The 15,232-nt window shown below is 49.2% G+C and overlaps 1 protein-coding gene across 9 annotated transcripts in view; it reads left to right on the forward strand.

Moving 5' to 3' along the window:
* The window catches only part of MYO18A (myosin XVIIIA), a 98,204-nt gene extending 90,692 nt beyond the window's left edge, over window positions 1–7,512 (forward strand). For 5 of the 9 annotated variants that reach the window (XM_081270402.1, XM_081270395.1, XM_081270396.1 and 2 more), the window contains 2 exons: window positions 152–1,437; window positions 6,134–6,273. In XM_081270402.1, the coding sequence (XP_081126528.1) occupies window positions 152–1,433 (1,282 nt within the window). In that variant the 3' untranslated portion in view covers window positions 1,434–1,437; window positions 6,134–6,273. Of the gene's footprint in view, window positions 1–151; window positions 1,438–6,133 lie in introns of all 9 variants that reach the window. The other 4 variants (XM_081270399.1, XM_081270400.1, XM_081270401.1 and 1 more) reach the window with 2 other exon arrangements.
* The last annotated feature ends 7,720 nt before the right edge of the window (window positions 7,513–15,232 follow it).

Below are 15,232 nucleotides of genomic sequence, written 5' to 3' on the forward strand. Positions count from 1 at the left end.
TTTGCCTCCCTCCCCCTGTGTCTTTATTCTCGAGGTTTAATGCCTGTTCCCCTCTCTCTCTCTCTCTCTCTCTCTCTCTCTCTCTCTCCCTCTCCCTCCCTCCCTCCTTCTCTGCATCCACTCCTGGTTATCTCCTCCCCTCCCCACTCAGAACGGCCCTCAACAGCCTCCCCAGGGATGCCAAGGGGGTGGAGGAGAGGCCAGCCTCGGTGCTGAGCTCACTCAGCTATCGAAAACGGCTGACCCTGAAGGACTCCATCGGGGGCACGGGGGACGAGGACTCACTCTTCACCACCCTGAGTGAGCGCGCCACCTCCCCGGAGAGGCCCCCCCGCAAAGCCCGCCAGGGTCCCAGGGAAGAGCCGGGCCAGGGCCGGAGGTCCAAGGAGCCTGATGAATGTGGCTCCATCTTTTCAGAGGTTGGAAGCCGTGCAGGCCGGGGGTTGGAAAAGCGGTGGGGTTCAGATTTTGACCGGGCCTCCACGGTCTCTGCGCCCGTCAGCCGGGCCTCCTCTGCCACACGGCGTGGCTCTGGGGAGGATGGGGCCCGTTCTGCCCTGAGCTTCTCGCTGTCAGGCTCACCCAGCTCCCGTCGCAGCACCTCCCGGCTTGAAGGCCTGGCCAGGACTCTCAGCCCATCTTGGAGCCGAGCCTCAGGCCTGGGCCGGGAGAGCCCCGACTCCCGAATGTCCCTGGGCCGGAGCTGTCTGGATGAATGGGATGATGGAGCCAGTGTGGCCCTGAGCGAGGCACACTCAGAGTTCAGCCATCCATCGCTGGCCCGAAGTCTGTCCGTGCCACCCCAGCCACGGGGCTTGGCCTCAGCCACTGATGAGCCGCTCAGTTCTAGCGTCCGTCCTGTCAGCCGTCGCTCCTACCTGGACCCAGACCTGGAGGCTGCCATCAATGAGGTCTTGAGCTACAAACCTGTCCCATTCCAGAGAAGCAGCCTAGAGCCTGACTCTGAGGAGGACGATCGCAAGAGTATCCAAAGTGCCCGAAGCGCCCGACTGGGTTCCCCAGAACGTGGCACCAGCATCCGCCGCTCTGCCTCAGCTGCTGATGTCTCTAGGACACGCAGTGGACACAAGAGCCGGAGCAAGCACAGGAGGAGAAGGAGCAGCTCCAGCTCCAGCTCCAGCTCCGAAGGCTCCTCAGAGCACAAGCGGAGGAGGAAGGGGCGCTCTCAGAAGAACAAAAAGAAGTCCAAATCGAGAAGAAAGAGAACCGAGACAGAGTCTGATTCCTCCTCATCCTCATCCAGTGGCTCAACTGTCTCAGGTCACAGTGGGTCAAGCGTGAAGAAGGGTCCTGCCCCAGAAAGTGAGGAGGCCGGGCAGACGCTCCGGCAGTCGAGGAAGGAGGAGAAGAAGCGCAAGAAAGAGGTGGACAGTCTGATGATGCGGTACCTGTACCGACCTGAGAGCGACTAGTGTAGTAGGTGGCATCTGGCGTGGAGTGCAGCATGGTGTGTCCCACTCAGCACAAACTAACTTGCTCCCTTCCCTACCTGCCACCAGCTCAGGTCCTATCTGCATTCTTCTTGGGCTGGCCTGGCCTTGGAGAGCCCTGTGGCTACCTCAGAGATCAGGGACCAGCTAAACCGGTTAGTCACTCCAAATCTTGAGCCAGTCTCTCAACTCACTGGTGATGTGGATTATATCTCCTACATACCAAGTCCTTACCCTGGGCCAGGGACTGTGCCATACTTTATTCTTTTTTTTTTTTTTAAGTTGTAGATGGACACACAATACCTTTATTTTATTTATTTATTTTTGTGTGGTGCTAAGGGTCAAACCCAGTGCCTCAAACATGCTAGGCAAACTCTCTACTACTGGGCTACAACCACAGCCTCCCATGCTTTATTCTTGATCCTCATGATAACCTCATGACAAAGATGTGAAAAGCCCTGTTTCAGAGAAGAGAAAGCTGAGGCTCAGAGAAGTTAAGTCCCTTACCAAGGTCACACAGGTGGGAACTAATATTGTCAGGAGCTGAATGGCATGTGTTTAACTCCAACACTCTTGGCCTTAACTACTTCTCCATTCAGTTCAGTGCAGAGCACGTGGGCAACATGTGAATGCCAGACAGCACCTGTTTGAGAGCTATTGTTCATGTCCCCATAGGGCTGGGCCCAGAAAAGGGCCCTCCCTAACTGATACCCTGGCTGTGGGTTGGTGCATCAGTGGCCACTAACTCTTGCGTGGCCTTTTGGTCTGCTCTCCCCCCACCTTCTTCCCTGGCATGAATCTCAAGTCTGGGAGGACAAGGGTCAGAGGGCTGCAGCCCACACTGCACCACACCCTACAGCAGACCCAGGAGATGCCCTACGCCCTCCCCAACCCTCCCACCTGCAGGCAGCCCACACATGGGCGTCACCTCTGTTCTGCTCATCTTGTAAAGTTCTAATGAATAGAAATTAGCAGCTGTTGAGTGACAGCCCCCTCCTGGTTCTCCTGCCTCTCCTACCTCCCCCAGCTCTTCTCCCTGTGGGGAGGGAGATCTAGCAGTTAGGCCCATTATGCCCACACCCCCACTATGGAAGAGAGGCAGAGCCTGACTCACTGGGATCCCATTGTTGCCAGTTACCCTGGTGGGCGGTGACATTTTAGATCATCCTGGTTATATGAAGCTGTTTTTGACATGGTACTCTCCCAGGGTAAGCTTACTGCTTCCCAGGAGGTATAACCCCAAAGTGTACCCCCCAGGGGCTCAGGCAGTTGTTCCCCAGATGCATGAACTAACACACACCTGTTGCATGCTTGTACTGTGAAGCAGCTGGGCAAATACTGACTTTAGCTTAGTTATACCAAAGGGTTCAAAGGAAGGTCCCTTTAAGGAATGGAACAAATGGAAGTGCAAGTTACCTTAGGCAATGGAATGGAATTGGGGGAGTGGATGGAGTGATGGAACTTGAACCCAGATCAGGCTCATGGCCAATTCATTCCTTGGGCATGAGCTGCTCTGAAACCCTTAGGCTCAGCTCTGCTCTGTCACTTTCCCCCTGTGGCAGATGGTTGCAGGGTGCTTTGTAAAGCATCTCAATTGCATTAGGGTCTCCTTGTCAGCTCCATTGTGGGAAAAAACAGGAGTCAAAATATTTGGCCTACTATTTCAGCCTTCCCCTTAGCAGCCCTGCTAAGTGCCCCAAACCCCCATGACAGGAAGTCAGTGGGTAGATGGAGGAGGAAGTCTAGAAAGCATGGAAGGCCAGGCCCTTCTGTGTATTGCACCCGTTCCCAGGGGGAGACACAGGCCATCTCACCAACTGGTGGGCAACTAGCATATTTCAGACCCTAGTGCCCTCAGCCCACCATCACCCTTGACCTGAAAATCATTAAGAACAAAGACACAGAAAGCTTCTTTCCTCCTTCACCCATCAGCTCAGTTAGTCTTGTCCAGCTAGAAGCCGGAATAGTCCTAAAACTCTCTCCCTAGGCTCTGAGGAGGATTGCATTCACTGTTGGTAGAGTGGCCCCCAGCCAGAACCTAGCCAACCAGCACGGAGCTGGAGAGAAAAAGCAGCAGAGGGAGGATCTCCCTGGCACCCAGCATTAAGTGGCTTTGGGGTGAATACTCTGCCAGGGGTGAGGGTGAGGGTGGGAGTGGGACGGGACAGAGACAGAGCCAAAGCCAAAGCTTAGCTTCCCATCTGGTGATGAGGAACGAGAATTCGGAACACGGATTCAGCATCCATAGCAAAGTCAAGGGGAGGGGAGCTGCCACCCTGGGCTCTCCCAGCGGGAATTAGCTTATGTACCAAATTGTTTGTGACATTGCTGAGCAGGAGACACTGGCTTGTGGAGAGGAAAGCTTTTTAAACAATTTGGTTAAAATGTTCCAATTGCCAGCCGTGACTCTTGCCCTGGGGAGGAAGGGAGCTGCCTACTGTTAGCCCGTTGATGGCTGTGGCCATATAAGCTACTAAGGAGACTGGCTAAAGAGAACCCAAGGAAGAACCAAACAGAGATCTAGTGCATCATCCACAGCCCAGGCAAGAGAGAGACGTGGGATTTACCACCTCTCCAGCTGCTACCGCCTCTGCCTATCACCTCGACAGAACAGCGTGGAAACCTGGCTGTCATTTACCCAGGTGTCTGAATGTGGGAGTGGTGAGGGAATGACGAGGAGCACAGGGCTGCGATTGATTCAGAGGGCTGGGCTCTCCAGCAGTGCCTCATTTGCATCTGGATCCCAGCCCTGGCATCTACCTCACCCCCTCTGCCCACAGAATAACTCCACTGTCTTTCCTCAAAGCCAGGCCTTCCTTTTCCTAACAGCAGATCTTTAGCACTGGGTGCCCAGAAATTCTGTATAAAAAATGAAAACAAAATCCGGCTCCTGATAATGTAGAATTCAAACAACCCCAAAGCTAAAATAATCCCCACCCCCGTTTTTTTTTCCCCAGTGTTGTACAGCCATCATTGAGTTTCACAATTTTGTCCTAGAGTCACCTCAGAGTCCTTTAGTACCTCTGCTCCATCAAAATAAGACTCATTTATGTTCAATGTAGTTTGTACTAAGTGTGTTTTGTGCTATTCTGATTCCTTTAAAAATGTTAATTCATTCATGAGAACTAGAATAACTATTAGCCAGACTGCCCCATTCCTGAGCCATTTTGCATAATTAAACATATATTCTCTCAGGCTCTTCGGGGAGGGGAAGAGAGCGAGATACATGTCTTTTACACCCCTTGGACACTCACCCAGGCCAGCAGGAGAATGCAGGTTTGATCTTGTTTTCTTCTCAGGTATCTAATCTAGCAGCAGAGTGGAGTTTTCTCAAGGCTTTGAAGTTCAGGTTCAGGTTTACATCCTGACTGTGTGACCTTGGGCAGGATGCTTCATCTCTTTGAACCAGCTTCTCCATACCAACCTATAGGGTTGCTGTGCAGAATAAGACAGCATATCCAGGGGGCCTAGGCCTGTGTCTCATACAGAAGAAGATCCAGTGATGGAATTCTTTCTGATCTCTCACTGACACCTTGGGGGAAGCTAACCAAGTGACTTTTTCTCACAGAAACTTGTTTCCTCCGATAGAACTTTAAAAGGACCAGTAAATCAAGGGCCTTCCTCAGATTCTTAAATCAGAATTGCAGGCAATAGAGATCATGGAATTCCTGTTTGCCCAAGTAGACTATATCTAGGATCTGTAGGCAGATCTGTGGGCCTCTGTCACTTGGAGCAGTGGGCAGGGCAGCAGTTCTAAGGACCCAGCCGAGAGCAGGGACCCAGTAGGAGTGGTGTCACACTGGGCTATATTTTCTAAAATGGTGTTGAAATTACAGTGCACTTTAATAGTCAGGAGGGAAAGGTAGCTCCTGGGCCTTGGGAAATAAACAAAAAAGAAGGTGAATGGAACTGGGTAGAACATGATATCATCTTTCCTTGTGAGAGGTCATGATCCTGCTTCATCCAGTGGATAATGCTTCTTCATATCTTCAGAGAGATAGCTGGAGGCTTCCAGAGCCAGGGACCTGATGAAGACTCAATGGGATTATGAGATTTTTCCATTGAGCCACCCTGAAACAAAGGTCTTGGCAGCCCGATTCCTGAGGCTTCGTTCCTTATTGTTAACAGAGGATGCCATGATCAACAGTAGAAGTTCCCACAGGCCTTAGGAAACCCTGATTAGGAGAAGAAATTCAGATCTGGGAATATTCAATGGGGGAAAGCTCCTCTTTCTTAGAAGCCATCTTTTTTAGAATAACTTGCTTAAGAGAGCCACTACCTTAGCCAGGCTGTAAGCATCCAGTCTCCAACACTGTGGCTCATGGATGGCCTGCATTAGAATCTTCTGGGGAATAAGCTGAAGATGGGAACCCCTGGGTTCCACCCAAGAGCTATCAAGTCAAAAATTTTAAGAGGAAGGACCCAGGACTCTGTAGGCGATTCTTACACCCACTCACGTCCTAGACCTCTGTTCTCCAGTACCCGTGTCCTATGGGTTTTTAAAGTTCTCAGAGTTGAACTGGTGTGCTCCTTCCTCTAACTATATTGAATGTCTTCTAGGTGAGTCAAGAAGTCTTCACCTAGCAATGTCTGGTGTTTGGAGTGCTCTAACAGGGATTTGGTACTCCTGGGTAGAAGTGTCCTTTGTCCTTGACCTTGTCCTTACTCCTCTCTCCCTGCAGCCCCACCAGCCACTGGAAGCCCCTTCCCCCTGACCGATCCGATGATGAGCACGACCCTGTGGACGGCACCTCCAGACCCCGATACTCCCACAACTATCTGAGTGACAGCGATACAGAGGCAAAGCTGACGGAGACCAATGCATAGCCCAAGGGAGTGGCTCTCAGCCCTCACACCCCACAGCCTCTGCCTGCCTGGGCATCTCTCCCAGGAACCAGTGGGGCACTGGTCCCCCCGATGACTGCTGATCTGCATGGGAAATACCCCGACCCTCTGCTATCAGGGGGACTTTCCAGGCTGTGGGTGTCTGACATCCTCACGTGGAAGAGGTGGGAGAAAGAGGAGTTTCTGAAAAGAGAACTTTTTGCTCCTCCCTGCCTCAAAGATGCCACACTCTTGGCTTCTACCAGGGCCACCATGGTCAGTGGCAGGTGGCCTGACACTGCATGGAGCCAGCAAATTGACCTCCATCTCAGCCCCCTGCTCAGGGATGATGGACAGATTGCCTACTGGGCCACTCAAGGTTGCTGGGTCCATGGGGAGGAGTTGGGGAGGGAACAGCAATTCCTTCCCAGTGGTTTGGGACGAGGGCTTTCTCTTCTCAGTGCCTGCTGTCTTTTTACTTCTTAATTTAAATATCCAACTTCTCCATCACAGCCACATCCCTGAGAGTGGGAGCCGGCTGCAGTGGCAGCTGGGGCCCCCAGGAACAACTTGGAAATCTCTTCATCTCCACTTTTCTGGGTGCAGTCCTTTCTCTGTGCAGCCAGGAAGACTGGTGAGCAGAGCTGGGGCCAGGTTCTTAAGAGTCAGTGTGGGGAGGGGCTGCCAGGTGCTTCTGGTTGGGCTGAGCAAGCCTCCACAGATGGGGTACATAAATGCCATCGAATTTCCAGCCCCCACCCACCCTCTCCGTCTCATCAGTGCGTTAAGTGCAATGACCTATTTAATAGTAAACCCATTCCACCTGCACCAGCTTGGGGACTTGTCCAAGCACTGCCTCCCTCTACTCTGTACCAGTTGCCTGGGTCATAAGCTCAAATTGAGAAGAAAGGCCTGGGGTTGAGGGCTTGTGGTCAGAACCACTGAAGATGGGAGTGTCCGTTGATACTAGTGTGTGTCAGACACAAGTCCTCACCCAGTGTCCTGAGCTGGTATCATCTCCCTGCCCCCACACACTTATCCCAGACCTGGAAACAAGCGGTCCCAGCCCCCTCCAAAAGTTATCCCCTCAACTCCACCAGACTTGGGGGCCAAGGGCAGTGCCTGGAGCCGCTCCCATCTGCTGTCCCCCTTCTCTCCTGCAATTGGTTTGTACTCACTGGGCTGTGCTCTCCCCATTTACCTGATGTATGGAAATAAAGCCCCTTTTCCTCCTGGCTATGCCAGTTTTCCTGCCTCTTCCTTCAGGCCCAGGGAAAGTCCCTTGTGATCACAGGGGTGAAGGCAAAAGCAGGACTATTGGGGACACCAGAGAGTCACCTTGTTCTCGCCTTCTCCCATGTCAAACTGTGCCACCCTGGCAGGTCATCTGGGGCAGGCAGGATGAGGAAATTAGGAGATTAGTCGAGGATGACACAACCCCAACTTTTGCACCGAGGGCCTGTGGATTGTAATTCAGGTTGGCAGAGTTGTCCAAGCCTCCTCTCCCCTGGCCTCCATGAGGAAATATTATCGTCCATTTGATTGTTAAATCTCACCAGCTGCAGGGGTTTTATCTTCTCTTACCTTTTTTCTTTTTTTTTTTTAATTCAAGCCCTTTTTAAAAGTTTGTTCTAATTAGTTACACGTGACAGCAGAAAGCATTTCAACTCACTGTATGCAAATAGAGCACAACTTTTCATTTCTCTGGTTGTACAGGACACACAGTCACACCATTCATGCAATCATACATGTACATAGGATAATAATGTCCATCTCATTCCACCATCTTTCCCACCCCCGTACCTCCTCCCCTCCCCTTACTCCTCTCTGCCCAATCCAAAGTGCCTCCATTCTTCCCTTGCCCCTCCCCCATTATGGATCAGTATCGACTTATCAGGGAAATGAAGCCCTTCTTAAAGCTTAATTTTAGCCATTCCAAAGGTGACTTTTTGATCAGAACTCTGGCCTTCAACCTCCCTTGGCCACAAGGCAACTTGAATAGGCTGCAAGTGCTGTCTTCTTCCCTGCCCACATGCCCTAGTCCATGCCTTGTCCCCAGACTGACAGCTAAGAGACTCCTCATGCACACGGGGAAGAAACAACACCCACTTGTTCCTCTTCTAATTTCTGTAATGTGGCCAGTTATAATCACTGCAGGAATCAAGTGCTTTGGTGGGGAGGCGGGGAGGGTATCAGCCCTCATGCTGAGGCTCCAATGATGTCAATCACCCAGAAAGTCAAAAAAGTTTGAAATGGATCCATTTTGAACAATAGAGACTTCCCCCTCTGCTGCCCCACAATAGAGAAGAAAAGGTAGTAAAAACAAAGTTGTGTTTTTTTTTTTCTTTAACTGCTGGTTCATGTTCAGTTCTGACATTCACATCTTTTACTCCTACTGTAAAATAGGTGCATTTTCTGTTTCTCCCAGGAGATAGTATGACCAACTCCTACCACCTGCCCAAAAGTTCCCCAACACCAACTCCAGCTTCTGGTTCACTGGAAAGTCCGACCTCAACCTCCAATGCCTGGTTGGGAGTAAAGGACTTTGCTAAAGTTAGAAAACTTGGATTATTCATTTATTCATTTGCTCACCAGTTGAGAAATATTTTATAACTGCCTACTGTGCTCTAGGCATGGTCCTAGATGCTCAAGATGGATAAATTCCCTCCCTTTTAGTGGAGGAGTCAGAAACACAAAATATGCACTACACTTGCTAGTATGTGCAAGTCTTGGGTGGGCAAAGGCTTGTACAAGGAAGACCAATGTGGAATAGACTATAATATAAGTTCAAATAAGTTGCTTTGGGCATGTTATGTACAGAGATATTCTCTTTGGGAAAGGGGGGACTGGAAATGATTCTAAAAGGAGCTGTTATTTTAGACTGGGACTTGGAAAGGATTCTAAAAGGAGCTGTTATTTTAGACTGGGACTTGAAGACAGGATAGCACTTACACAGGTGGATATTGCTGGGACAGGCCATGTTGGGATGAAAGAGGATTTAAGACAAAAAAAATTTTTTTTAGTTGTAGATGGACAGAATGCCTTTATTTTATTTTTATGTGGTGCTGAGTATTGAACCCAATGCCTCACACATGCTAGGCAAGCACTCTGCTGCCAAACTATAGCCCCAGCCCTGGAAGAAAGAGGATTCTTTGCAAAGGTCTTGAGTTTGAGAAAGATAGGCGGTGGTAGAGCATGCTGCAGGCTACCTGGGGAAGCCAAAGGACATCACCTCATATGACCAATCCTTCTCAAAGCTTCAGTAAAGCTCCTTGGCCAGGGTGCTAGCCTTTAGGCTGGGAAGAAAACAATTCTTGGCATCAGCAACTCCCCAGAGGAGTCCTGGGACCTACAGGGCTACTGAAGCCCATCTTCATTTGGGGTGCAACTTGAGAGCTCTATTAAATTCCTGCCCTCACCTGTACAGTCATGGTAGCTGTGGTCCCTAAGATGTGTGTGATCCCTGTGAAACAAAGCAAATCTTTCCCTGCTCCAGGCTCAAAGCCGCCCTACTAGATTCTTCTTTCTAATTGCAGACCCTCAGGATTACTCTCACTCCTAAATAGGAGGCAAGGATGGGAACCAAAGCCCTATAGGACTCCCCATAGTGTCTAGAGAATGCAGGAGCAGGCAGTGACCCCAAAATTGCCTCCTTTTGTCCTTGCATCCCCTTGGCAGATTATCCCAGTTGTCCTTCCCCAATCCCCCTCCCCTGTGCCTGGTGGCACAGACACTTAGCGATTTGCTCCTTAATTGTCCCCCAGCTAGGCTGCGCAGATGCCGCTCTTTAATCTCTCCTGATAAATGAATCGCGCTGCTCCTTTAATCATATGTTCATATCCAAGCCAATTTGAATCAATTTGGCAGGGAGCGTGTTGCAAGAGATGCCATGACTGCTGTTTCTCCCCCAGGGCTCTGGAGCCAGAATGACTGCTGTCCGCACCCGCAGTAAAGAGCCCAGGAGACCTGTCCGGAGGAAAGATCTCCCACCTGAAAGGTGGAGACTTTTTAAAGCCATTTCATTCATTTCTGTTCTAAAAGCAGGCTGTGGGGACTAGAAGATGGATTCCCAAAGGCCTCAAAAGTGGAAGGGAGGGGGATGAGTCCACAGCCTTCCTTGGTCACTGAATAAGGGGTCCCATTATCATCCCTGGGAGAAACTGCTGCCTTGAATCTAATGTTAATCCTTTCTGTTCCCCTTTCATTTCCTCTAAGCTGGTTCTCAGGGAAGATGGAGTAGTTCATCACAGCAACACATTCCAGACCAGTCTAGGATAATTTGTTCTTGCCTACAACTGGTGGCCAACCCAACTCCTTTTATCTTCCCCTAAGACATGTTCTTTCCTGACACCTCCAGGCAGATGGGCAGTTGGGGACATGCTTGGAGTGTACCAAGTGCTACTAGGTTTGGGACTGCTGCTTTTGCATGTCTCACATGGTGTTCACATGTAGTAGTGAAAACAAAGCAAAAATACAAAACCTGTTCAACTGAGGGCTTCTGTCACTAGCACTGTAACCTTGGGCTAAACCTCTCTGTGGAAAACAAGGTGGTATTGCTGACAAGAACCTTTGCCTCCTAAGTCCAGAGCTCCTTACTGCAGCCAATAGAATCTCCTTCATCGCCATTGATTACCCCAACCCTTCATCGCCTGGGTAAGAGCTAGAGGGACCCACGGTTGGCACCAGTGGAGCTCAGAGTTCTGAGATCCCAGTTCTAGGAGAGGAACACCTTCTCCCAGAACGTGGTCTGTCTGGGGTCGGTTTCATCCAGCCGCCTTTTTGTACTTTAGCCATCCTCTTGCATTTCCTAGTCTCATTCCCTGCAGTGGCGGGTGGGCCCAGCCATTATCAGTGAAACCAAGAGATCTCTAGCATCTTCATTTGCAAGTCCACCACCTTTGGAACTTTGGAATCCAGCAGCCTCAGGATCTGTGGGCTTGGAGTTTCTTCCCGCCCTTCCCAGAAGCCATGCCCCTTAAAAGGGCAACAGAACAGTAGTTTTGTCCTGAACTGATGTTAAGGCCAAACCCATAGTGTTGCCCTTTCAATTATTACAGCAGGATTGAGGTCCAGCCTACTCTCAGCAACTGGAAATATTTTTTCCCTGCCCTTGTAAGGGCTTTTGGAAGCCCTTGGTCTGAGCCAAGATTGAAGGAGGTGGCTGAAGCTAAGGGAACCCTTCACAGTCTGTCAATAGTGATGGATGGAAGATGAAGAAGGTAATAAAACCAATTCCTATTTGTGGAGCAGTTACTATGTCTCCAGCGTTTGTGCACTTTGCCTACATTGTCTCCTTTAGCATTTGTCACAATTCTGTGAAGTGTCATTGTCCCAAGGAGGACACCGAGGCTAAGAGAGTTGATGTCAGTCAGGTGCAGTGGGTACATGCCTATAATCCCAGCCTCTTGGGAGGCTGAGGCACGAGGATCATAAATTCAAGGCTAGCCTGGGCAACTTAGCAAGGCCCTGTCTTGAAAGAAAGAAAAATTAAATAAATAAATAAGTAGAAGGAGAGGGAAGTGACTGGGGATGTAGTTCAGTGGTAGAGTACCCCTGGATTCAATTCCCAGTAAGTAGTGAGGAGGGGCAGAAATAGAAGGAAAGACAGACAGACAGACACACACACACACACACACACACACACAAACACAATGTCATCTTTACAAGCAAGGTCTTCAGCTTGATTCCAGAAGAGGTGGCCTGGATTCTCAAACTGTTCTGGCCTTGTGGAAGAGTAGAGAGGCAAGAAAACAAGGAGTCACTATCGTGACCAGTGCTTGGTATTCACCAAAGCCTGGCTTCCCCCAAGGAAACACTTCTTGGCAATTTGGGGAAAAAATACCTACCTCACATTTGTGTTGCTCTTTACAATTTCAGAGCATCCCCCGTATATTATCACATTTCACTTCACTCCCACTGTGCCAACAATATGAATAACAGTTCCACATGGCCGGGAATGCATATTTTAAGCTATATTCACTTCAGTCTAATTTCATGACAGTACAACAGAACAATCCAGACCGTTCTCTGCTATTTGATCGGGGAGAAAAGATATCCAGAGCAATAGCCATTTTGGAGTTACAAGGATGCTAGATTTGTTTAGGAGGAATTTTACAGAGAAATTGAGTTTTCTGCAGTGTATGCCCCCGTGATGGGTCATATAAATATGGGAGATTCTAAAAAGGCTGTGTGCTTTGTGATTGAAGTCAGTGACATAAATCTCCCAGTGGAATATGTGCAGACAGAATTTGCTTTCCATATCAAAAGTCAGCAACGAGTTTTATAAAAAAAAAAAAATTTAAGGATATTAAGTTTTGACACCATTCAGGCAAATTATATTTGAGGTGGCTTAAGAGTCAAAGAGTTTCCACATTTTAATAAATTTTTATATGTTTTGTGTCACATTTATGATCTGACTAGATTAGGAAAAGAAGCAAATGGATTTGGGGAAGAGAGGACACTAGGGAATTTGAAAGTGGAATATATATATATATATATATATATATATATATAGAGAGAGAGAGAGAGAGAGAGAGAGAGAGAGAGAGAAAGAGAGAGAGATCCTGCTATGGGGACAATGCAGTCAATAGCTTCAGAAACATTAGATTTTAAAAGACAGGTCAACGACTGACAGTCAGGCAAATGTAAAATTGTATGTAATGAAATAGGTCTCATTCATGGCTCATCTTTTTTTTTTTGTGTGTGGTGGTGGTGGATGGTACCAGGGCTTGAACTCAGGGGCACTCAATCTCTGAGCCCCATCTCCAGCCCTATTTTGTATTTTATTTAAAGACAAGGTCTCACTGAGTTGCTTAGCATTTTACTTTTGCAGAGGCTGGCTTTGAACTCAGTATCCTCTTGCCTCAGCCTCCTGAGCCACTGAGATTACAGGCGTGTGCCACTGTGCCTGGCAGCATGGCTCATCTTAACCCTAAAGCCTACTATCAATTACAGGTTGGCACCCTTGCTAGAGGACAGCTTCTGGTCCCCAAGGGACTACGGTCTGTGAAGAACAAGGGAGAGTGACAGTGCGGAGTGACACTCCCTGGAAGGTTTTGCACTGGAGTAGAAGCCTCATGGCCTGCCTTTTGAGGGCCTTTGAGCTCTTCTGTGGGGGCTGTTCTTTCTGGCAATAGGATATAATGGTAGGAAAGGAGGTTCTACCCCCAGAAACTGGTGAAATAAGCCTAAAGAACCAACTAGAAAGTGAGGCAGTCTTATGGTTCTGCTAATGAGCTCTTAAGGTCACCTAGACACATGTCAAAAGTACATGTGCTATTAGGATACTAGGGGGCTGGGGATGTAGCTCAGTGGTAGAGCCCTTTCCTGTTGTGTGTGAGGCCCCAGGTTTGATCCTTGGCACTGAAATACGTACATAAATAAATATTAGAAGGAGTAAGGCACTGTAGCTGTGCTTACAGTCTCAGTTACTTGGGAAGTTGAGGAGGATCACTTGAACTCAAGAGTTGGGGCAACATTGCAGACTCCCTAAAAAAAAAAGGTTCTTTGGAAACTGTAGTCTTATTTTGGGATGAGGGATTATAGATACAGTATCTCTTAATATCAAATTTTCGCGCAATTTTTAGATCAGTACAAATATATCTACCAACAACAAAGAAGGTCCCCCAAATTGTGATATGAGGGTGACTGTCAGAGTAGCTTCTTTTCCATATAGAAATCTTAGCCGTGGGGGGTTAAACCATGTGGCAAAGCTGCTTAGAAACTGCTTAGCTCCCTTTCTCAGGGAAAGCGGTTCTTAAAGCAGCAGGCAGCTCCTGGCATGGCTGAGAGTGGAAGCTGGAAGAGGAACAGATTGGAGGGTGGGAACTTGAACAGTTCTTTAGGGTCTTTAGGGGAAAGGAGCAGGGATTAGGGAGAGATGACTGTCTAGACCTTGCTCTCTCTCTCAAGCAGCCTGGAGCCCTCCCTGCAGGTGACGGGTTTGAGGACATTTGTGTTGATAAAAGCGTTGGTGGTGGAGTTGAGAAGGTCATTTAGGATATTTGTGTCATGTTATGTACGAGAGAGAGAGAGAGAGAGAGAGAGAGAGAGAGAGAGAGAGAGAGAGAGAATATCTGTAAGGGAACATAGATCACTGGCCAGACTTCATACTTGGCTAATAGATTTGTGCTTCTAATATCTGGTTCCATCTGAGGTTTAGCCCCTTCAGGAAAAGTGTTGTTGCTGAGCTTAGTGACCAGGGAGCTTCTCTGAGAAAATGAGGCTTCCTTGTGCAAGGGCTCACCTGGGGCTTCCGGCATCCCCAAAGGTCTGGAAGGAGTAAGTTTCCTGGGGTGTGTGATCTCCATGTCCCTCCCCACCCCCATCCTTTGCTCCCCAGTAGAAATCAGCTACAAATCTCAGCTTGTTGGGAACAGATGGCCTTGGCTGACGAATAAGCCACCGCAGGCTGCTCCACCTGTTCTCGGGCTGGAATAATCAGCTCGAGACAAACATCGGCGCTGAAATAACTCATGGCAACGGGTGATGCGCAGGCACAGATTCCAAAAGCCTCTTAAGCAGACCCCCTCCAACTCTCCCTCCTCCCCAGCCCCTAGAGGCCATCGGGAGAAGGTAATGGAGCGGAGAAGACTGATTGAGCCCCAAACCGAGCAAGAGGCCAGAGCTGGTGGTGCCATGGGCAAGGCTCAGTGACGGGCAGGGCTGGGTGGCGGGCAAGGCTGAGTTCTGTGGCAGGTCGGAGGCATTCACCTTGAAAGGGCAAGAATTAATTTTTCTGGAGCGTGTGGAGAACATGGGAATGGTGGGTCCACGGGCAGGCCAAGGCTAGGGAGACCTATACAGTCCAGGATGGAAAAGACTTGGGAATTTGGGATTCATTTGGATTTGCTCATTTTAGGAGTGATATGCAAATAGGATCTGCTACCGGGTGATGGCTCCGCAGCTCAGACAGCTCTGGTAACAGCCACTGGGACTTTCATCCCTGAGTCTGTCTG

The sequence above is a fragment of the Spermophilus citellus genome (genome assembly GCF_964194105.1).
Source record: "Spermophilus citellus genome assembly, chromosome: 17".
NCBI classification, from domain to species: domain Eukaryota; kingdom Metazoa; phylum Chordata; class Mammalia; order Rodentia; family Sciuridae; genus Spermophilus; species Spermophilus citellus.